Below are 25,298 nucleotides of genomic sequence, written 5' to 3'. Positions count from 1 at the left end.
CCGGGCGTTGGTGGCGCACACCTTTAATCCCAGCACTCGGGAGGCAGAGGCAGGCAGATCTCTGTGAGTTCGAGGCCAGCCTGGTCTACAGAGTGAGTTCCAGGACAGCCTCCAAAACAATACAGAGAAACCCTGTCTCGAAAAACCAAAAAAAAAAAAAAAAAAAAAAAAAAAAAGATTTAGGAGCCAAATGCTGGGGTGAAAATCTGCTAGCTCAGAGAGGCAGAGAAAGCAGCCAGCTGACTTTTCTCCTTTGTTGATGTCCTAGAAAGAGTGCATCCTTCGGCTGTGTCAAATCAAAGAGGACTGCCAAAGTCAAAGTCCCTCCTTGCTGCTTCCTGTGCGTCCACCCATCTTTCTGACTCTGCCTTACTCTCTATGGCTTCTTCCTGTCAACTAGTTGCTTGCTCCACCGCTTGACCTATGGTTGATTTTATTTCATCCTGTTTACAGTTAACAAAAAGCTCAGGAACTGAGGGCTGGACCACACCACAGTTAGAGGCAGGTTTTTCCAATAAATAGTGCATTTTCAGGGTTCACAGTGTGATCAAATATCCTGCAACATTGGGGTTTCTTTGTGTAATTCTGGCTGTCCTGGAACTCACTCTGTAGTCCAGGCTGGGCTCAAACTCAGAGATCCCCCTGTTGTCTGCCTCCCAAGTGCTGGATTAAGGGAGTGCACCAACACCACCTGGCTTTTTTTTCCTTTCTTAAGTTCTTTGTATATGTTAGACACTAACCCACTGTCAGACATACAGCTGAAAAAAGGCTTCTTTTCCCCCGATCCTGTAGGCTACCTCTTCATGAGATGATGGTGGCCTATACGATACAGAAGCTTTTTAATCACACAAAGTCCCATTTGTCAGTGGTTGGTTGAAAGTTCTTTCTTGTGCCTCTATATTCCCTACTTCCTCCTGTACCAGATTCCAGGATCCGGTCTTATGCTAAGGTCCTTGATCCATTTGTAGTTGAGTATTGTCCAGGGTAATAAACAAGCATCTAGTTTCGTTCTTCATGTAGCTATCCATCCTGGTGTTAGGGTGCCTGCTTTTTTTGTTTTTGACAGTTCTGACCTCTACAGATACAAGACCCCATGTGTTCTTGTCTGTCACACATGTAGTCCAAGCAACCTAACTGACCCATTTGCTAATGTCCCCGTGTTGTATGATAGTATTTGGGAAAGGCATAAACAAATGTCTAGTCACCCAGATAGGGGACAACATACCAAAGTAACAATATTGCCAAAGTCCAACTTAGTGAACCAATGAATTTATTGGGGTTAATTAATTACAGGAATATGGGAAAGGGATACACACAGCAACATAGATATCTCAAAGTTAGCTAGTGTGTCACTGAAAGCCCACCCCAGCATAACTAATAGCTCAGGAAAAGCTGATACTTTAGAGTACTCTACATGATTTGCAGGTCAGAAAGTATCTTCTCAGCAGGCATTACTGTTTATACATCCTGGGATGGAAGAAGTCTTCTGAATCTGCTAAGTTTTAGGAACTTTTTGAAACTTTTTAGTTGTTTTCTTTTTGAGTCTTAATGAGTCTCTTTAGTTCTTCTTGAGTTTTAAGGAACTTGCCTCCAGGATGGCATGTTTTAACTCAAGGAAACTGACAGTTCATTCCTCACATTGGAAAGCAATTGTTTTGGCAGTACAGAGCTCACACCCAAAGCCTTAAGCATGGTAGGTAAGTGTACTGTCACTAAGCTTTGTATCCTAATATGTTTACTGTGGGTCAGTAAACTTCTAAACAAAGCACTACATTTCTGCAGAACAGTGGTGATCATAAACACTATGAAATTCTTCACTCTCTAAAACTTACACTAAATAAAAAAGAAAAATTACACATACACATTTAATACTGATCTTTCCAACTTTATTACGTGCAAATAAGATAACAAACTTTAAATAACTTAGTTCTAAGAGATCAGAATCTTGTCAGTCTGCAAACACTTCAGCCTATCACAGTCAAAGCTACAGAAAGGTCTTTTAGGCAAAACTGACTGGTGAGATATTTAAAACCTGTGTTTTCAAGTATGAAGAATCAAACATTTACTCTTCACTTTCTCATGACTAGCAATGTATTCTCAGAAACAGTGTTAAGTATTGGTATAGTAGTCTAACTACTAAATGAAATGTGGGCTGAATTACACTTGACAGTAATAACCCACGTTAGAAGCCTGTGAACATCAGCTATGACTCAGAATATTTATATTAGCTGAAGATTTTCTCTTACAATGAAAAGTAACACAGTCCTTATTCCCTTCAAAGGAACTTTGAAATCAAACTTCCCAGGACTTTCATTCAGAAATGTTTCTTAAATATCAAATTTCTCTTCACAGACACTATGTCCATTTTCTTCATAATCTTCTCTTGTAACCACCATATCTTCAAAGTCATCATTTTCAGATATCAATTTTCCACCTTCCCAGGAGTAAGTAATAGGGCTGAAATAGAGATTACACAAATGAGCACAGCCGCCAACTGACCATTTATAGAACAGATGTGGATTGTGGACTATTTCTGCTCAATTTAGTGGAATCCCATTCACGGTGTAGAGATGAGCTCTTCCTCATCAGTCCAAAGCAGTGGGTTGTTTTCCCCATGGTCCCTATTTTATGGTCCCTCTACTTCTGTGAAAACCCCAGAACATAAATAAAAGCTAGAGATAAGTAAGGGGAGAAAAATGTTCTAACTTTGGACCTAAACCGAAGCGAAGATGTGTTAACTTGATGATTCTCATAGCAAGCCATAGATAGCTATGGGTCAGTCCCACCTTGAGCCGGGAACAGGAGGCTCCAAGGTTACCCTGCAGGTGTGCTACAGTGTGGACCTAGAAACTGTCTCAGCACCACTCAGTCTGTACTGTCGCTGCTAAAAGACACTGCTGATTGTCACATGGCAGGCAGACAGGAGGTCAGGCATCTTTGGCTCTGCTAACTGCAGTCCCCAAGGGCTCTGTGCTGACTCAGCTCTATCCCCCTCTTCCCCGCTGAGATCAGAGGACGTGGAGAGAACTGCCTTACCTACTGTGTGTGTGTGTGTGCAGCTTTTTATTAACAGGGCTACTTATGTCCTTACATTTGGGCCTGTGCTTTTCTTCTGGAAGGAAAAGTGCACAATCACAAGTCATCGAATTATAGAACAAAACCTATTTGTGTCAATCCCTTGGGCTCAGACGTGTATATGTAAGACAAAAGCCCAGTGTTAAGAAGTATATGGATATTACTGCTGACCAAAAATTATTCCAACAGTTACCAATTCTTTAATCCTTTTAGCCAATAGCTACAAATGGAAGTTTTATAGGTAGTGCATATCTGTAATCCCAGCACTTGGAAGCATGGGCATAATGATTGCCAGTTTAGGGTGTATTAGAACTACATAACAAGCAACATCCAGTCTCGAAAAACAAAACAAAGGAAAATAAAAAGTGATGTAGATGAGGGTCTTCTATTCACTACTACAAGTTTTGAAAGATACTATTTTAGTGTAAAAAAAAACCTTTAAATTTAATTAGAACAGGATCTTATTTGTAACTCAGCCACTAACACTATTAAGTTTTGAGTTAGACATTGTATGGTGATGCAGGAGGCAGAGACAGAATCAGAGTAATTGATCTCTATGCATTTTAGGCCATTCTGGTCTACTCAGTGAGTCCCAGACCAGCCCGTGAGGTGATCTTAAACAAAAAAACAAACAACTATTGTTTCAGGCAGGTGATGTAGCTGGCTCAATAGACAAGTTCTTTCTACCTCAGCCTGAAACAGTTGAATCCCTGGGACCCACATAAAGGTAGAAGGAGAAAACCAAGTCTACAGAGCTGTCCTCTGACCTCCACACACACACCTGTAGCACACCTCCTTCCCAGTGCCCCCCCACACACACATAAGAACAATAAAATAAAGGCCCTTCTGATTCAGGCGGTATAACGGGCTTTGCTCTGGCCACTCCTACGAACATAAGGACTCGGGCTCACAAGGCCTTCTCTCTCCAAAGGCCAATGCAAAGCTCTGGGGAGAATGAGTTAAACCCACCCCCACAGTTCCAGAGTTCTACCTTAACTGCTTATGGTGAAATGATATTATCTGCCCTTTTTCATAAAAACAGTAGTAGACATTAAAACAGATTTCTCTCAGTTTTTTTTTTTTTAAACAGTCTCACATAATCAGGCTAGCTTCAGAACTGCTATGTAGTTGAGCTTGGCATTAAACTCCTGATTTTTCTGTCTCTAAATTCCCAAAGCTGGGATTATGGGCAAGCACCACCATAACTGACTTCATAACAATTTTTAATACAAATACAGTCCAGTCAACTCTAAAGTTGTCCGAAAACATTTACAACTTAAAAATTCCAAAGAAAAAGCTGGGCAGTGGTGGCGCACACCTTTAGTCCCAGCACTCGGGAGGCAGAGACAGGCCAATCTCTGTGAGTTTGAGACCATCCTGGTCTACAAGAGCTAGTTTCAGGACAGTCTCCAAAGCCACAGAGAAACCTTGTCTCCAAAAACCAAAAAAAGATATGAATTGATACAGATGATCTTAACAATTCAATCCTTGAACTTCTACTCTTTATAGAACTCATCAGATGATGGTATGGCTAAGATAAATTCAATAATAATTTGGCTTCTTTGCCTATAAAAATCCTTGGAGCCAGGACTGACACACACGGAAAGAGCAGGGGTTACTGAGTGTCACATGTGGTTGGCACGTTACATGTCATCTCTTCCAACTCACTTAAGATTTAAACTTTCATTTTCGGAAGAAAGAAAGTGAGGCTCCCACTGGGGAATAAATGAGTCAGTATCTATACAGAGCCAAGCTTGACACTCACATCCGCCACAAGCCACCTTCCCGAAAAACGGCTCTGCTTCTTTATAAACCGACACTTACTTTTCAGGCAACACGACAGAAACATCATAATCTGTTGGTGTCAGACATCGGACTTCTGAGTAAACCCGATCTCTGAATCCTGGGAAGAGGGAATTTCCTCCCGTCAAAACGATGTTCTTAAAAAAATGTGGCTGCATTTCTTTAAAGGAGAAAAAGAAGAAAACCAGTGTTAGGAAACTACTTGTCTCCGAAGACTCAGTTGGCGCACAGGCAGGCAGCAACCGTGGCTATGGCTGAGACGCCTTGGGGTGCATTGGTAAGATTTTAATTTGTCCTTTGTTTTCATTATTAAGGTTTTCTTGTTGCTGTTGCTGAGACAAAGTAATCCTGTATGTTAGTCCATGATACTGCAGAATGAAAAAGTCAGTCTTATCAATTGCTAAAAAAGCAATCCACTAAAATCTTTAAATTTGGGGCTGGAGAGGTTAAGAGAACTGGCTGCTCTTCCATAGGGCCTTGAGTTCAATTTCCAGCAACCACATGATGGCTCACAACCATCTGTAATGAGATCTGGTGCCGTCTTCTGGCCTAGAGGCAGAACACTGTATACATAATAAATAAATCTTTTTAAAAAAGAATCTTTAAATTTTAGCTGACTTTATTCCCAGCACTCGGGAGGCAGAGGCAGGTAGATCTCTGTGAGTTTACAGGGCCAGTTCCAGGACAGCTAGGGCTGTTACACAGAGAAACCCTAACTCAAGAAACCAAAAAAAAAAACAAAAAACAAAAAAAACTTTTACTGATGTAGGATGTAATTCTGTATGCTGTGACTATGTGTTACTTTTATTGATTGATGAATGAATCTGATTTGACCAATGACTCAGACATATTACTAACTAGCTCTCACAATTAAATTAATCCATTTCTATTATTCTATATTGTATCATGAGGTTCGTAGATTGTTACCTCACATCTTGCTTCCCCAGCTACATGGTTTATCTCTGACTCCATCTTTTTTCACTCTATCTCTGCTTGGATTTTTCCGCCTGGCTCTATTCAGCCTGGCCATTGGCCAAATCAGCTTTATTCATCAGTCAATAAAAGCAACACATATTTGCAGCATACAAAAGGACATCCCACATCACTTTACATTTCAATTCTGTGTAAATTTGAGCCTTGAAGTTCATGACTATAAATTTAACATTCAGAATCCTGAACCAGGAAGGTCATGAGTTCTAGGCCAGTCTGAGCTACATAGGAAGACTGTGTCTGTAGTAAAAAACAACAGACTTTTCTAAAATGAATAGAGCAATTTAATACTTAAGGAAAGCTATATTCATGCTTAAATAGACCATAATGACTTTTGCAAAATACAATCAATCAAGAATTATTTAAGTGCATTATAAGATCTGGAAATTTCTGCCAATAGTACAGGTGTCATTGTTTGAAATTGCTTAAGACACAGTACTATGATCATGATTTTTCAAAACTATTTCTCTTCAGCATTTAACTCTAATCATTAACATACCTTCAGGTAGGTTTTGAATTGAATAGACGATAGATTCCGGGATCCCCATCTCCTGAATCCCAATGTCAGAAGGGTTAAAGAGTATTTCTGGAACGGCAAACCTCTCATTGGCGAGGCGAAGAATCTGTTCCCCAGACTTATACTTCCCACTCAGCACCATCTCTTCTCTTGGCTTAAAGTAAAGGAAGATGAAGAGTATGAGCTACAGTATCCTGTTCACATGAAAAATGATAATTAGAAATATGTAATTCTAATAGAGTAATCATGCTCTTATGAGAAGTCCCAAGAATCTCAAAAGTTAGAAAAATGTTTTCTGTCCTGTTGCCACAGTATACAAATAAAAATTAGGTCAAGAGGCAGAGACAGGAGGAACTCTGTGAATTTGAGGCTAGTCTGGGCTACATACTGAGTTAAAGGATAGTTGAGGCAAGGGTGGGGGTGGAGGGCTGCCTCAAAAAAAAAAAAATCAATGTTACTGTGGCCATCCAACACTGCAGACAATCTACCAACTTTCCTCCATAAGTTTTTAAAAGAAAGGAAAGGAGAACATAGGAGAGGACACTATCGTCGACCTATAACAGTATGCGATTCCCAGCATCCACTCTGCTGCGCTCCTGTCCCTATGTAGTTCATCCTTTCTTTACATGTTTGTTGACATGTGGCTACCCGTGCTCCCATAGATGGTCATACGCCTGTGCACATATGGGCAGCACAAAGTAGACTCATGGGCTACAAAAAAGAACATACTTTGTTGGGAAGGAAAAGTGGCAGTGAGGATAGTGAGGAATAGGAGAGGAAGGAAAGGGGTGAGATTGGAAAACGCATTATATGCATATATGAAATTCTCAACTAGTAACAAATCAATAGATTTCCAAAACTAGGCAAAGACGCTCCTTTCATCACTGAAATATCCCCTCTAATGCCAACTTGTCTGTACAGTAAATGCAAGCTTTACATGAACTAGGTCCATGCTCTTCTTCATGTTCTAGTCTACCCCTATGTGAGCTGTGATCCTGCAGGGGCTAGAAGAAAGAGTCTCCTTCTGCAACAACCATGTCATTAAAATGGCAGCCCTGTTCAACTTGAGTCATCCATTCTTCTATAGACTTAGCTCACTTCATCCAGATGACAGATCCAATTTCCCACCACAAAAGTACATTACATAGTACAAACATACTTAACGAGAAAAATTATATATTATTAGTAACATATAACATATTTTAATGGGGCTGGAGAGATGGCTCAGAGGTTAAGAGCACTGACTGCTCTTCCAGAGGTCTTGAGTTCAATTCCCAGCAAGAACATGGTGGCTGACAACCATCTACAATTCAATCTGGTGTATATGTAATAAATAAATAAATCTTAAAAAAACATTTTAACAAAAATGTGTGCATATAGACATATATGCATGTGTGTTTCCTTACTACATATGTGGTATTTCCCAACCTATAGTGCTCATCACACAGCCACTACCTAGTACAGCATACACCACCTAGTATAGGATACCTATTCAATAAATTCCTGGACAATGGCAAGCAAAATAACACATGCCATTAACTGTATTAGACATTTTATGTGCATTATTCTACAAGTTTCAAACTGCCATTTTATTTACATAATAACCTGGATATGAATGAGTCACCTTGCTAACATTTGGGAACACTCTGCTCAAAACATAAATTTTAAACAAAACTTTCCAGATAATTACACAACATTCCTAGGAAACTATAAATATAAACCACTTCTAACCCAATTAAATAATTGCTGTAGTAAGAAAAATAGTATCGCTCTCCAGAGAAGAATGATCATTTTGTCTTAGGTAGAATGGGAAATATTCTTTATAAATTTACAAATTAACTTACATACACTTGCAATCCCAGCACTTGGCAGGTTGAAGCAGGGAACACACACACACACACACACTAGATTCAGTTTAAGGATAATTCATTTGTCAACACTGGAAACTACCTGAGACCAACACAGACTGCAGGACATGAAAGGTGTCCAGTTTGTTTAAAGCCCTGACTTGAGAAGAGGATCAGGCTGACTGACCAAACAGCTAACCTGGAAAAGAGCCAGTACTCAGTGTCCTTGCTGAATGTCGGCACATTCATGTGTAATCTGGAAATACAAGTAATTTCTGTTTAAGAATTCAATTCAAAACTTTTTTCAGACACAGACAAAAGAGGGCTGTGGGGAGCTGGTCAGCAAAACCCATGATTTACTAGGTGGTCCTCACACATTTATTTCTAGTACCATTAAAGCAGAAAGTGGTGATCACTAATGCTAAAGGGATGCTCTCAATGTAGATCTGACAGCTTATACTTTAGCAGGCATCATCTTTCTGAGAAGAAATGAAATTAGAATTCCTGTTGTTTATCATCGGTGTTATTGACCTTATAGGTCTATATGTTATTATTCCTTCTGTCAAGCAGAAGAAAATCAAAGCTTCAGGTTTCCCAAGCATTCTTGACTAATACATCCCAATTCAAATTAACAATATCCTAACTGTGATGATTTAAATAGGAACAGCCCCCATGGGCTCACAGATTTGAATGCTTTGTCACCAGAGAGTGGTACTATTGGGAGGTGTAGCCTTGTTGAAGGAAGTTGGTCATTGGGGGTGGACTGACGTTTCAAATGCTCAAGTCAGGCCCAGTCTCTGTCTCTAGCTCTCTTAGCTGCCTACAGATATAGATGTAGAACTCTCAGCTCCTTCTCCAGAACCGTGTCTGCTTGGATGACACAATGCCTATTGCCATAATGGACTAAACCTCTGATCTATAAGCCAGTCCCAATTAAATGTTTGGTCATGGTGTCTTTTCACAGCAATAGAAACCCTAATTAAGACACTAAGAGCCGGGCCGTGGTGGCGCATGCCTTTAATCCCAGCACTGGAGAGGCAGAGGCAGGCGGATCTCTGTGAATTCAAGACCAGCCTGATCTACAAGAACTAGTTCCAGGACAGCCTCCAAAGCCACAGAGAAACCCTGTGTAGAAAAAAAAAAGGCACTTAAGTATGAAGGCTCAAAAACATTTTTCTCATTTCATGCAACAGTGTTTCTCTAAAGTCAAAATTTTGTTTTCCTAGCAGGAAACTACAAAATAAAGTACTAAAGAAACTCAAATTTACAATTAAACTTACTATATATACAATAACTTTCATATAAATGACCAAACATGATTGTATATACAGTATAAACTTTAATCAATAAAGAGTAAACTATTCTTTTAAAAATATATATACTATTGTAATAGCTCAAATAGCAAGAGCCCAACTCAACTTACTATGTTCTCACCAGATAAAGTGTACATTACATATGAAAATCACTAATAATTAGTATGGGAGTAGATGAAGGCTTGAGTGTGTACTGTGAACACGATACAGTCCCGTCAAGTATCAACGCCTCAACACATGGGAACTGGCAGAGCCTTCCCCATAAGGGTCAGGGTTGGAATGGCAAAGTCTTCCTCTGGTCCCAGCAGTAGTGTTTCCTATCGACTGACCAATGTGCAAAAACTAGCAACCACAACTTCCTCCCCACGAATGTTTAAGCCAGAGACCACTGTAACAGACACCTCCCACGGAGACTCCATCTCCTCCCAGCTGTGCCATAATCGGCACACTGCGGTTCCAGATTGCTGGGGCAGCTGGTGCCACTCCATCAGAATGGACACAGCCCAACTGGCCCTGGCTAGATTTCTGCACATTCTTCACTCCTGTGCCACCCCCACTCAGGTCAAGGCGTCAAGCCATACAGGTCTCAGCAAAAAAGTCTATACAGGTCAACAAAAACCTGCAAACAATCACACTCACACCCCCTCGCCAGCACCCAGCAAAGAAAACGAGTAAAATATGGTATAACTGTGAGAGCAACCTCAACAATGCAGGCCCACCAAGCAGGTACTGGTTAAGGAAGAAACTGGCAGAGCTTAGATAATGTCTGACAATCTACTGGCATGCCACTCACAGAGCAGGAGAAAAGTTTGTTTGTTTGTTTTTTAATTAAGACTTATTTATTATGTATACAGTATTCTGTCTGCATGTATCCCTGCAGGCTAGCAGAGGGCACCAGATGTCATTACAGATGGTTGTGAGCCATCATGTGGTTGCTGGGAATTTAACTTCAGGAACTCTGGAAGACCAGCTAGCATTCTGAACCACCAAGCCATCTTAAAAAGAGAAAGATTCCTTCCTAGTTGTCCATTATCCAGAAAAAAATTAAGTTTTCTGACTTAAGAACTAAAAACTCCTAGGATGAAGGAAAGAACCATACAGACCTTAATATTTATTTACTTTTTAATTATGTGTATGTGTGTTGGGGGACTATGCACACGGGTATAGGTATTTAAGGAGGCCAGAGGCCTCAGATCCCCTGGAGCTGGAGTTACAGGTAGTTGTGAGCCATCTGACATAGATGGTGGGAATTGAACTCGGGTCCCCTAGAAGAGGAGGCAGTACATGCTCTCAACCACTGAGTCATCTTGGCCAGCCTTGACTATAGAGATTTTTAATGCCCTCACAGTCCAGTGATCTGTCAGGCTGGGAGAAACTAGAAATCACTGTGACTTTATGCAGGCCCCATCTCTGCAGAAATAGACAACTTTGCCACTGTGTTTTATGTTCTCCTCAGCATCTCTTTAATCATTGAATTGTGATTATAATTAGATATAAAAACACGTAGATGACCAAGTGTGCCTAATGAGACAGCTCCCACAGGCTACATGTTTGTGATAATTTCCCTTCATGAATTTTAATCTGTATTTCACCTCTGCATTACAGAAAGAAAAATTTCAGGCATGCTAAGTACAAGTACTAACATAAAATACAAATGCCCATTAAGTAGCTTGATGCAGCTTTACAAATAAATTATCATTCCTTTTTCAATTTGATGTTCAACACTCAGTCTTTTGAAACAATGTAAAACTAGGTTAGTGTTGTATTCTACATAGACTGAAGGTATGCATACCTTTCTGCAGACTGCTTCTTATTAAACATTACATTTTGGGTGAATCCATGTAGTTCTACTTTGTTTTCATTATTATTTATTATGAAAGTATATTAAAAATTATCTTCCTTATAGTAGATACTTGGGCTGTTGCCAATTTCCCACTACTCTAAATGAATACTATCATGTCTCTGTACATTTCTTAGTAGAAATTTTTAACTTCCCAAGAGTCTTTATCAAGCCATTAACTAGGTCAGACTTCAGTCATCAAACACAGAACTATCTTTTCCTGAGCTGATCAAAGACAAGGGAAAATTATCTTGACATAAAGATAAACTGCTTCTTAACACTTGAAATATATGATGGATTTTCCCTTAACAACAATCTGATGATACTGGAATAAACATGAGTAAATTCAGTTTTGTGTCATCCACATTAAGTCTTTTCACAACAGGAAAATAACCAATTTCTAACTGGATTTAAAGTATTTTGTTGTTGTTTTTTTTCAATACAGGGTTTCTCTGTGTGGCCCTGAACTAGCTGTGTAGCTCAGGCCGGCCTCAAACTCAGAGATCAACCTGCCTCTACCTTATCAGTGCTGGGATTAAAGGTGTGCACCACCACCAGGCTCAAAGTAATTCTTAAACAATATTACTTAATATAATACAGACAATGACCTGTTTATCTCTAAGATTTGTCACATATGGATGTAGCACAAATTCTAACTGGTATTAATAATAAAAACCCAGAGACAGATACTGGGGTTAGAGTTGAAGATCAGAGAAGCAAAGCGGCCAGTCACTAGAGAGTTCTCACCTCCACCAATGCTCAGACTGAAAGGTGATCTTGTCCTTAGACTGCATCTGTCTTCATGGAACCTCAGATAGCTTCCAACTCCACTCTTCCACGGACTGCACTGAGCTCCTGTCTCCTACTTATATAGTCCTCTCTCTGCCCAGTCATATCACTCCTGTCTCCACCTCCCCAGTGCTGGGATTAAAGACATGGGATTCCAAATGCTGGGGTCACCTTTGTGTGAGCTGTTTCTCTTTTAGACTGGGTCAATTTTGTGTAGCACATGGTAGCCTTGAACTAACAGAGATTCATCAGCCTCTGTCTCCCAAGTGCTGGGATTAAAGGTGTGTGCCACCACTGCCTGGCCTCTATGGCTGACTAGTGTGGATAGTTTTGCCCTCTGATCTTCAGACAAACTTTATTTGTTAGATCATAAACAAAATATCACCACATATGCTATCATTGTCTAATTTCTTTTCCTAAATTAATTCGTAAGAGACTCATTAATTAAATTCACCCACATGTACCTAAAGAAATGGTTACAAAAGGACTGCCTAAAAGAAGGCAGTCACTGTAAGACCCTGTCAATCCAGCTACATATGAAATGCCTTCCAAATATGGCTAAGGTTGTCACTTGAGAAAATGTTATGGAGGATTTTGTTTTCAATTACCTTTCAGGGTCTGGAGAGAGAGCTCAGCGGTTAAGAGAACTGGCTGCTCTTCTAGAGGCCCCAGGTTCAATTCCCAGGACCCATCTCCATAGTGGCTCACAATCTGTCTGTGACTCCAGTTCCAGACAATCTAACAGCCTCTTCTGGCCTCTGTGGGCACTGCACATGCATGCTAGGCAGACACACACACACAAGCAAAATATCCATATGCATCAAATAAGAATATAAACAAGAAAGAAATTTAAAAATTACCTTACAAAAGCCCTTTTTAATTGTACTGAAGTCAGGCAAAACGTAGTCAATCATCACTGTATTATCTTCTCCTTTTAATCTAAAAAAAAAAGGACATTTACAAAAACTTGCAATTATTAACATCACCTGAAGACCAACTTGCTACATACCAATCAGCACTGCACATACTTTGCGATGTCCATGTCCCTGTAAAAGTCCTGAGACACATAGCACACATCTTCTTTCACTTGATTAATCACATGGGTTTCATCCATGACATGCAGCTGCCTAACAGAGACAGAAATGTGCATAACGTGAGGGCTGGCAAGCGGTGTTGACACGTTAAGAAACTTGCCTTCTGTAATGTGTAGTCTTCCCGCTAGCCGCCTGAGTCCCGTAGCTGTCTCAGCCCCCAAATAACACACGAAACACTATATAATTATGAAGCTGTTGGCCGTTTGCTTGGTTTCTTATCAGCCAGCTCTGACTTAATTATTAACCCATACCTGCTAGTCGGAGTCTTTCTACGTGGTCTTCTCTTACCAGAGAAAAGGGTCTGGACCTCTTACTTCTCCCCAGTCCTACAATGTGACTGACTGTGCCTCTGTTTCCCAGAATCCTCCTCGACTTGGAGTCCCACCTATCTTGCTTCACTACTGGCCAACAGTGTTTTATTCATCAACATATACACAGAAGAACTTTCCCCATCAGCCTTCAAGCTTGACGAGTTCCATCCCTAGACCTACAAGTTGGAAGGAGAGAATGGACTCCCACAAGCTGTCATCTGATCTTCATGTAGACATGCACATGCATCTCCACCACCCATCCCCCAACAATAAATGTAATTTATAATAGATAAAATCTAAAATAAGAAGCAGCTGAACACTACTTTAAAGTACCATTTAAGTTTCTTTTAGAGCTTTATTTTTATTCTACGCATTATGCTTGTATGTATGTTTATAAACTCATGTGCAGTGCCCAGAGGCCAGAGAAGGTGCTGGAACTGGAGTTATGAACAGTTGTTAGCCCACATGTGGGTGCTGGGACTAACCAGGGTCCTTTGGAAGAGCAGTCAATGCTCTTAACCACTGAGCCATTTCTTCAGCATCTACCTTATCTTTCTAAGGCCAATAAACACACACACACACACACACACACACACACACACACATCCCCCAATCTATAATTAATATAAAAATGGTTTTTAAGAAACATGAAAGTAAGCCGGGCGTTAGTGGCGCACGCCTTTAATCCCAGCACTCGGGAGGCAGAGGCAGGCAGATCTCTGTAAGTTCGAGACCAGCCTGGACTACCAAGCGAGTTCCAGGACAGGCTCCAAAGCCACAGAGAAACCCTGTCTCGAAAAACCAAAAAAAAAAAAAAAAAAAAAAAAAAAAAGAAACATGAAAGTACTACATTTTTTGGTGTGTGTGTGTAGGTGTCCACAGAGTTTTGGTGTGGGTTCTGTTGCTGTGATGAAAACACCATGACCAGAAGGCAAGTTGGGAAACAAAGGGTTTATTTGGCTTGCACTTCAGCATTGCTGTTCAACACTGAATGAAGTCAGGACAGGAACTCACTCAAGCATGGCAGGAACCTGGAGGCAGGAGCTGATACAGAGGCCATGGAGGGGAGCTGCTTATTGGCTTGCTTCCCCTGGTTTGCTCAACCCACCTTTTTTATAGAATCCAGGACCAGCAGCCTAGGGATGGCACCACCCACCATGGGCTAGGTCCTACCTCACTGATCACTAAATGAGAAAATGTCTTACAGCTGGGTCTCATAGAGGCATTTCCTCAGCTGAGGATCCTTCCTCTCTGATGACTCTAACTCTTATTAAGTTGACACACAAAAACCATCCAGAACAGTACAGAACTGACTGTGCAGCCCAGGCTGGCCCTGAATGCATGGAAATCATCCTGCCTCAGGCTTTTTAGTGTTAGCATTACAGATGTGCTTACCACGTCCTATTTGAATATTAAATTCTTGAATGTGTAAAACCAATCTTAACCTTACAAAAACGTCTCAATTTGATTATCACATTTCATCTGCACATCATTCTTTAAAGGGCAAGTGTTAGTTCAACACAGAGAAGGAAATTCAGAATGGGTGTTAGGTAGTCTGACCACAGTGAACTGTCCCTCTCACCAGAAAGTCCTCACTCCTAACATCATCTTTTCTGATTATACAGTATTACGAATCAGTACAGTACATAATATAGATGATCTGATGAGTAAATCAAAGAAAACACAAAAAACAGGATTTTGTTTGTTTTTGAGAAAGGGTTTCTCTATGTAGCTCTGGCTGTCCTGGAACTCACTCTGTAGACCAGACTGGACTTGAACTCACAAAGATGCCTGCCTCTGCCTCCTGAGTGCTGGGACTAAAGGTGTGCACCACCACTGCCTGGCTCAGGAATTTTTTTAATGAGGTAATTTCCTTTGAATATTTGTCTTTGCACAGATTTTATTATATGAGACATGTGTATTTTATATTTTCAATTAAACATCCCACAAACATTTTCCTATGCTATTATTATTCTTTTTGGTTTGTTTTCAGACGGGGTCTCATTACATAGTCCTGGCTGTCCTAGAACTCACTGTGCAGACCAGGCTGGCTTGCACTCAGGGAAAGCTACCTGCCCCTTCCTCCTCAGTACATGTGCCATCACGCCCAGCTACATTACTCTATTGCCACTGGCCAAGCTGCCATGGGAACCAACCTCTGGAGACTGAAGACAAAATGAATCTCCCCTGATTATGTTGATTATCTTACATATTTTGTTACACCAACTCAAAGCTGACCAACACAATGTAATGTATTTGTTTCAATTTGTTTCTAAGATTTTGGCTAGCTCAGTCCTTGGATTTCTAAAGCTTTTGACTATATGAGAGGATTAAACCTTTTCTATACTTAAAAGTCATCAAACCATCCTGAGGACTATTGAGATGGCTTAGTGAGTGGATAAAGATGCTTGCTGTGCAAACCCTACAACCTGAGATCAATTTGAGATCACACATAACAATAGGAAAGAAGTAACTCTGAAAAGCTGTCCCTTGACCCCTCTCTCTCACACTCACTGTGTGATATACTGATTATGGGTAACTACTGTATATGTATTTAGAAACTTAGTAACATATAGATTTAAAATTTATTTTTATTTTTTTGTTATGTGTGTATACGAGCAGACACACCCAGATATACCAGGACATGGGTGTCGGAAGCTAACTCAGTGAAGTCAGTTTTCTCCTTGCATCTTTTGTTCTTGGGGATCAAACTCAGGTTCTCAGGCTTGTAGGCAAGCACCTTTAGCATGCAAGCCATCTTATCTTGCCAGCCTAAAATATACTTCAAAAGAACCTTACCCTGTTCTGCTTCAACTACTGTCTGGTCACTTTTACATTTTATTGCACCATACTCATGATTTGCATACCTTACTGTATGCTTTTATTCAATTATTTTAAGTGGCTCATAGGAAAATACACACTTTTTTACTTTTGCTTTGAATATTTTCCTGTTTGTGCATTTTATTTTATTTTTGGTTTTGGTTTTTTGAGACAGGGTTTCCTGGAACTAGCTCTTGTAGACCAGGCTGGTCTTGAACTCACAGTGATCTGCCTGCCTCTGCCTCCCAAGTGCTGGAACTAAAGGTGTAAGCCACCACCACCAGGCCTGTGTGTGTATTTTTAAAGTTAAGTCTTTTGTGGAGAAAGGAGTTGAGATAGGGTCTCATGATGTAGCCCAAGGAGAGCCAATGAACTCACTATGTTGTCCAGGCTAATAATAAACTATTGATTCTCCTGCTGGCCAAGTGTTGGGATTATAGGTATATGCCACAGTGCCCACCCCTGTCATCTTAAATCCTTTGCCTTAACCTTTCCCCCCTTTCCAATTTTCTTCTCTTTCCCTGATTGGGAGGTGGAATTAAATATCACAACATTCTGAAATCAAGCCCAGCTGACTTGGTTCAATAGTATATAACATTTACATAATCTTAATACTGTGAAAGCTGTTCATGAGTTTTGAGCTTTTAGACTTACATTTAAGCATGGGGAGACAGATTTAACCATAGCAAAGTAACATAGTATAAACTCAATAATAAAGAAAAATTATAGCAGCTGGGCAGTGGTGCACACCTTTAATCCCAGCATTCCGGAGGCAGAGGCAGGCAGATCTCAGATCTCTGTGAGGTCAAGATCAGCCTGCTCTACAGAGTGAGTTTCAGGACAGCCAGGGCTACATAGAGAAGCCCTGTCTTGAAAAGAGAGAGAAAGAGAGAGAGAGAGGGAGGAAGGGAGGGAGCCAACCGCTAGCTGGGCATGTGGTACACTTCTTCCCCAAATTCAAAGCTAATGATTACCTGTAGGATATGATCTCTTTTAGATGGTTTGTTAAGAGTTTTCCACCCACATTTATCCTAAAAGGAGAGAATTAAACTTTGACTCAGTTATCACACGTTTCATCCTAAGAAATAACATGAAATTGACATAAGATGAGAAATAAAATAAAAACTACACATAGCTCACCGAATAATCGCTTCCTTTTTCTTTTTACTCCTACAGTAAGGAACTATGTGTGTGAAGGAATATCCACTATCTACAATGATGCAGCATAACTCAGAAGGATTATCTCGGAAATATCTGTGCGCACTGAGAGCACCAGCTATTAAAAGGGAGGGCAAGGAGAAAAAAGTGAGCACATTAAAACATACTATTACTTTAAAACGATAAAGAAAAGCAGCAAGCTAACGGCAACAAAAAGCTGCCTTTAAGGCAGGTGTGGTGAAGAGTCTCTAGTCCCAGCAAACAGGAGACAAGAGTTCCAGGGCAGCAAGGACCACATAGAGAGACCTTGTCTCAAAACAAAACACAACAAGACCATACAAACCAAAGTCTTTAGTTTTTAAGAAAAGTGTTAACTCATAATAGTACTTACAACTCTCTTTTTTAGGATTTGTTTATTTATTTATTTAGATTTTTTGAGACACAGTTTCTCTGGGTAGCCCTGACTGTCCTGGAACTCACTTGTATAGATCCGCCTGCCTCTGCCTCCCCAGCGCTGGGATTAAAGTTGTGCACCACCACCAGCCGGCTTGGAGTTTATTTTCAATTACTTGTGTGCGACTGTGTGTGAGTGTGTGTGAGTGCAGGTGTCTGCAGAGGCCAAAGCACCGGAGTTAGGAGTGGTGGGAGCTGCCTAACATAGGTCCTGAGAAGCAAACTGGGCCCTCTGTAAGAGCAGTGGGCACTCTTAACCACTGAGCCCTCTCTCTAGTCCCAAGATATCACTGGTTAAACTTTTAAAAGTCACACTTATATAGGAAATAGAAAAAGAAAAAAATACCACCTTTTATTTTGTCACTGCTGGCTTTGTTTTGAAGGAGGGAAACAAAATATCGTCTAACTATAGTTTAGGTAGACCTGTAACCCACTACTTGGCCTCTTTTAGTTTATGGTAGACTATCACTCAATCTTAGGTTGGCCTTGAACTCAGTCTATAGTTCAGGCAAACTGAGAATTCTCAGTCCTCCTGCCCCACCCTCCCAAACTGCAGAATTATAGGCCTGTGCCACTATAATAAAACATAGAATAAGAATTCTATGCTTACTTCCTTCAGACCTAACCCTGTCATCTGCTACTCAGGGTCTTCAGTTCTTTACCCCACTCATAACCAATGGAATATTGTAACTTACCATTTACTCTTAACACTGCTTGGAACTGGTATTCTTCAAATAGAATTTCATTCATTGATTCTTGAATTGAAGTGAAGTTAAAATATGGCTCTGTTATAATAATATTAGTATCTAAAAAATCAACCTATGGGAGAAAAAAAATCCCAAAAGTTTTATAACCTATATTGATCATCATCAAATTAAAAAATAAAAACTATCACAGAACTGCTAAAGTGTCAAACTCTTAAAGACAAAAGTAAAGGCTGATGTAATTCAAGCAGTGGAGCCACTGCTACTTTGTTAGCAAGAAGCAAGAAGTTTCCAGAGACCTTCTGCAGAAAACAACAGGATTCATGGAGCCGTGTTTGGTCTCTTATCCTTTGCCTTTTCCATACTGGCAATTCAAAGCTCAGGTTCTAGAGCCAGGACATGGCCTGCCCAGTGATGCTGTTCTTATGACAGTGTCTACAAGCTTAGCCAGGGCTCCTTTGACTTCAGTGCTAGTCTGAGTAAAGGAGACTAGTGCAGCTTCCTGGCAACTAGGCATCTCAATTTGGTTTTTCCCTTGGGCTTTTGTCCTTTCAACATCATATTCTTAAGGTATATTAAAACTTGAGCTGGGCAGTAGTGGTGCACACCTTTAATCTCAGCACTCAGGAGGCAGAGGCAGTAGGATCCCTGTGAGTTCGAGGCCAGTCTGGTCTGCAAGGGCTAGTTCCAGGACAACCTCCAAAGCCACAGAGAAACCCTGTCTTGAACACCATCACCCCCAAAAAACAAACAAAAAACCACAACATAAAATCAGGGCTAGAGAGATGGCTCAGGAGTTAAAAGCAATGGCTGCTCTTCCAGAGAACTCAGGTTCAAATCCCAGCCAGGGAATCTGATGTCCTCTTTATCCTCTATGGGTAGTATGTGCCTGTGGTGCATAGACATATATGCAGGTGAAACACCCATAAACACGAAGTTAGATAAAGACATCTAAAGAAAAGAATCATGACATTCTCAGGGACTGGAGACATGGAGCAGTGGTTAAGAGCTCTTATTGCTCTTCCAAGGAACTGGAGTTCAACTCTCAGCATCATGGCTCACAACCATCTGTAACTCCAGCTCCAAAGCATCCAATACCTTCTATGGCTTCTGTGGACACACGCACACATGTGGCATATGCTCACACAGATACACAGACACACAAACAAATAGATAAAAACATAAAATTCTTGTGACTGCCATATATTCAGATGTGTAAGCAAACATTTTCTTGTGATGTAGTTGAGATATCAGGTGAGGATGTAGCTGAGTGATGGTGGAATCAATCACTTAGCATAAAAACGTCACAGGTTTGATTCCCTAGCTTAGGGAAAGGAGAGTAGAGACAGGAAGTAAAAACTTGCTATTGAGTTTCTCAAAGGCTATCTGCAGTTCACTTAGTCTTCAACCTGGAGGTTTTAGCTATTTGTGTTTTCTAAATATTCAGAACATCATACTAGGTGTGGTGGTGCATGCCTTGAAAAAAAACCAGCACTCAAGTTCAGCAGTGGTGGAGCACATCTTTGATCCCAACACTTGGGAGGCAGAGGCAGGCAGATCTCATTGAGTTCAAGGCCAGTCTACTGAGCGAGTTCCAAGACAGGTTCCAAAACTACAGAGAAACACTCTCTCAAAAAAAACAACAAAACAAAACAAAACAAAAAAACCCCACAAAAAACAAAAAAAACAGCACTCAGATGAAGAGTTTGAGGCTGGTCAGTTCTCCATAGCAAGTTCCAGTCCAGCCAGGACTACATAGGAAGACCCTGCCTCCAAAATTAAATAAACAAAATCTAGGAAAATCTATATCCAAGTTCTTTAAATGCATATAATTATAAGTTTATAAATGTTAACACAGAAGTTTATAAATGTAAATCCTGATTTTTCATTTAAATTAATATACAGAAATAGATTTTTTAATACATACTCTAACTTGTTACCTGATACATCTCTTTTCCAAAAAGATAATCCCAAACTTGTCGTTGGACATCCCAATTCACCAAGTAGCCCTAAAATTAAAAATAAACCCAACAACAAAACCATTAAATTATCAAGAGTATTTTAATTATTTTTTTTAAATACAAGGTTAAAGGCAAGTGCTCAGGGAGTAAACGAGCTTGCCTCACAAGCCTGGTGACCCAAGTTCCATCCCCAGAACTGACATAGATACAAAGAGGAGGAGAGCCAACTCTAGAAGGCTGTCTGTCCTCTGACTGCTAAACGAAGGCTCTGGGATGGCACGACACCCTGGTCACAGCACATGCTCCCCCACACAAACTTAAAAGAAACCAGACAAACATGTTCTAAATCCCCAAGCTCTAGCTCTGAGTGGTCGTCTTTTTCCCATCTAATACCAAGTGACTGTCAATCAGTTACAGAGGTAGTGCTCTCCTTGTAAACATTCAAAACAATAACTAAGATGTCAATGGTTCAAACAGCAAATATATAGGTCTGTATACCACCTGTTTTAATACAAGTAAAATATAATACAAATAAAAAGTATTCTAATGAATAACGAAGTTATGGTTATTTTTACTAAAACAATTTAATTTCAATCTGCCATTTTAATTAGATCTTAATGAAGATTGAAACAAACTGTTTTAGACCCTGTAGTTCCAGCCCCAGGGGCATTGACACCTCTGATGGCAGCCAGCAACTGCCTCACTTGCACAAACATACACAAGATTAAAAATAGCAAGTCTGATCCCCAGAACCTGCAGTGGCTCACACACGTTTAATCCTAGCATCCCTATTGCAGAGATGGGAGGGGAAACAGGAAAGTCCCTCGGAAGCTTCAGAGTCAGCTAGCCTAGAGTACACATCACAATGGCAGCAATGAGACCTGCTTCAACACAGTAGAAAGTGAGAACTTCCGAAAGCTGCACTCTGACCCTACCCCCCCATACACAGTTACAGGTTTATAACATCAGAAATCAAACACAATTGCATTACCTTTTGAAAAGGAAGAATGTAAAAGAGTCCTGAAGGGTCTTTTATTTCATCAATCTGGTTAGCAGTAAACGTTTTAAGACGTGCTGTTTTTGATCTGAACTGACAATTGGGAATAACCCTAGACGAAAAGAAATAAAGAATTATCTTCCAAATATTTAGTTACTAAAAAGCACTAGTACTTAGTCATCACCCGTGTGTTAAAAGACTACCAGATTCAGCCAGGTGGTGCAGCTCACGCCTTTGATCCCAGTGCTCAGTAGGCAGAGGCAGGCAGATCTCTGTGAGTTCAATGCCTGCCTGGTCTACAAAGTGAGTTCCAGGACAGCCAAAGCTACACAGAAAAACCCTGTCTTGAAAAACAACAATAACAACAACAAAAGACAACTTTATTCATAACTAGTGTTCTCATGGTCTCCTTTGGGTTGCTGTGCTTAATGTGCTGGGGTTCAATGGTTCTGCCCTAGAACCCTTGTATTTCTCAAAGGATCTTAAAGAAGTCTTTGGGGTGGGGCCTACTGTTGATTAGGGCCAGAGAGGAGGTTTGCTTTCTTTTTCCCTTTTTACTTTAACTCATTTGGAGAATTAAATAATCAGCTCCCTGCAACAGGGAGGGAACTCAGAAAAAGAAAAAAAAATCAACAGACCAGATTTGTTTTTTAAAAGAGTGGGCTGTAGAATAACACAGAAGTACAGCACAGAAAGTAAGTATAAATATCAACTATTTTACTATTTTGTAACTACAACCAGTTAGCATAGAGGCTTCCGTGTACAAAACACAGTGAAGATTCAAAAAGAAATGTTCCCATAGAAAGACTGAAGATTTTGGTCTCTGACAGTCCAGAGATTTTTCCCCCAACTTTAAAGTAGACATTTTAGTAAGATAAAGCTCAAAATTTTGTTTCCAAGAAGCTAGATTCTCAATCACCACCAATATTCCACATTGCACAAAATTAAGGCTGGGCGTGGTGGTGAGTGCCTTCAATCCCAGCACTCGGGAGGCAGAGGCAGGTGGATCTCTGTGAATTTGAGACCAGCTGGTCTACAGCATGAGTTCCAGGACAGCCAGAGCTACACAGAGAAACCCTGTCTGGAAAACCACAAAAACAACAACAACAACAACAACAACAACAACAACAACAACAACAAACTGCTTAAGATTGTTTGTTTGGTTTGCTTTTGTTTTCTTTGGTAAGGCAGGGCCTCACAGTCTCACGACTGGAGCTCCATGCTGCCTGGAACTTGATAAGTAGACCAACCCAGCCTCAAGTTGCCACCCCAGTGCTGGGATTAAAGGCATGTACCACTCTGCCAGACAGACACGACCTCCATGAACCCATACTCTAGATAGGAAGACAAATCGGAGCCAGTATTGTATAGGTATGCACACACTGAAACACACACGCTATGGAGATAATACCAGTAAAAGGTTGTGCCTATTTTCCCTTACTATTGACTATCAACATTTTTCTGCCTGTTTGAATGTTTGTTCTTGGAAGGCATACTTTTAAGATCAGCATGGGTTGGGTTCAGTGTTGTATTGCCTGCAATCCCAGAGGCACCTGAGGCAAGACCATCACTGGAGCCAAAAGCTGTAAACTGGCCTGTACAGCTCAGTGAGATACTGTCTCTGAGAAGAGACTGCTGTGACTCAGTTGTAAAGCACATGTTTGAAGACCTAGGTTTGACCCTAACCCACAACTAAAAGAGGCCGCTATGCTGCCGACCTCATGGTTGCATTCTAATATACGTAGCCAATTCCCCTTCTTTAGCATCTCTAAATAATTCTTTAAGTGCTAAGAAAATTAATGTCAAAGTATATGCACAATGATACAATTTATAGCCATATTCTTCTCAATGTTTTTATTATACAGTAAGATAAAACAAAAACTATCACATTGAATTGGACAAGAAGACATATGAAGCCGGGCATGGTGCACACCTTTAATCCCAGCACTCGGGAGGCAGAGGCAGGTGGATCTCCAGCCTGGTCTACAACAGGACAACCTCCAAAACAATACAGAGAGAAGAACAAAGGACGGCAAACCAACAGAAGGAAAAGAGCCTAAGGCAAGGCACAAGAATCAGAGACTCATTCACACACTCAGAAGTCCCATAAAAACACTAAACTGGAAGTCATAATATGAACACAGAGAGCCTGGTGCAGACCTAAGCAGACAGTGGCCATGTTGCCTTGGTCTCTGTGAGTGCATGAGTTTTCGCATCTGATCTAGGGGCCCTGTTTTCTTGGTGCTCTCCATCCCCTCTGGCTCTTCCACTCTCTCCACCTGCTCTTCCTCAGGGCTCCAAGGGGAGGGATATGATGGAAACATCCCATTGAGGGTTGAGTACTCCAAGGTCTCTCACTCTCTTGTAATGTCTGGCTGTGGGTCTTGATTTCTACCTTAATAAGGTAGCAGGTAACAGGAGTGATAGGTCATACCTATAAATCCTACACTCAGGAGGCTGAGACAGGAGGATTGTCATGAGTTTGAGGCCAGCCTAGGCTACGGTGTGAGACTCTGTCTCAATAAAGAAATACAAGGGGGAGGAGGCTGTAGTTCAGCAGTACAGCACTTGTCTCAAATCTGCTAGGCCCTTGATTCATTCTCCAGCACATTAAAAACACAGCAAAACAAAAGAATCTGTTTCTGTATGTGTACTATTTACATGCTATTTGTTTATGTGCATGGCTATTTTTCCTGGATGTGGGATCCCCTAGGACTAGAGTTACAGATAATTGTTAGAGTCCATGTAGGTGCTGGGAATTGAACCTAGGTCCTCTAGAAGAGCAGAAAAGGCTCTTAACCACTGAGCCATCTCTTCAGCTCCATGTATCTGGTTCTCACTGAAAACAAACAACCCCCAAAACAAACAAACAAACAAAAACCCAATGTACATAGAAGCCTCATTTCATTCAAGTTGACTGCCCCAACGCCTTCAAACTCCCTGGATTCTAATGTTGTTGGCTTTACAATTTTGGCGGTTGGGCGGCACTGAACCTTTTGGGGATCCGATGGAAACCCTGCAACAACGTTTACCCAAAAGGCGAGTATGCCCAAAACGCTGCCCACTATTTCTGAAACGTCAAGAATTTTGTCTTTGGTTCCCTCAGTCAACCTCGAGAAACCTATTTCCTGTTAACAAAACGTACATTTCACTTCCGGAGTCCCAAACGAAAATCAACATCATTTTCAGCTGAGACTCAAACCCACCAACCCAGCTCCAAACGGAGCATCCCTCGGCTCAGGCCGGAGCCGCGCGAGGGCGTCTGCGGATCGCTCGAGTAGGAAAGAGCAGCCTGTGAAGACGCAAGGCATGCACGTCCTGTCCCTTGGGGACCGCGGGCACTTACGAGACACTGTCATGGCTGTAACCGATCTTGGCGTTGTAGGCTCCGTTGTCCAGAACTAAGGTCGTCATTTCGGGGCCCACCAACGCCGCAGGCTAGCGGCTCCTACCCCCCTAGGGTCTCCTCTGCTCAGGCTTCTTCCGGTACTCTATGGTTTGTAGGGGCGGAGCCGAGCATAACTTCCGGTTACTCTGGCAACGGAGTACGCCGGAAGTCAGGCAGCGAAGCGGCGTTTTGTCCCCCAGCATCCAGTTCTCAAACCCATCCTTTGTAGGGAGCGACG

General features: G+C 41.0%; 1 protein-coding gene across 4 annotated transcripts; it reads right to left on the bottom strand.

Moving 5' to 3' along the window:
• Positions 1-1,869: 1,869 nt before the first annotated feature.
• On the bottom strand, positions 1,870-25,174 carry Actr6 (actin related protein 6). Of its 4 annotated transcripts, XM_040755089.1 has the most exons (11): positions 25,019-25,174; positions 21,667-21,784; positions 20,655-20,723; positions 18,706-18,829; positions 17,540-17,675; positions 17,374-17,430; positions 13,203-13,301; positions 13,035-13,113; positions 6,368-6,539; positions 4,900-5,038; positions 1,870-2,457 (listed from the first exon to the last, which is right to left on the bottom strand). In XM_040755089.1, exons 1-11 carry the CDS (start codon positions 25,084-25,086, stop codon positions 2,328-2,330), a joined length of 1,191 nt encoding a protein of 396 aa, XP_040611023.1. In that variant the 5' UTR covers positions 25,087-25,174; the 3' UTR covers positions 1,870-2,327. The 4 variants fall into 4 exon arrangements, with proteins under 4 accessions (XP_040611023.1, XP_040611025.1, XP_040611024.1 ...); XM_040755091.1 differs by lacking the exon at positions 13,203-13,301; XM_040755090.1 differs by lacking the exon at positions 17,374-17,430.
• Positions 25,175-25,298: the final 124 nt, after the last annotated feature.

This window comes from Mesocricetus auratus, unplaced genomic scaffold (genome assembly GCF_017639785.1).
Source record: "Mesocricetus auratus isolate SY011 unplaced genomic scaffold, BCM_Maur_2.0 Super-Scaffold_100011, whole genome shotgun sequence".
NCBI lineage: Eukaryota > Metazoa > Chordata > Mammalia > Rodentia > Cricetidae > Mesocricetus > Mesocricetus auratus.
This window is presented reverse-complemented; position numbering and strand designations above follow the sequence as displayed.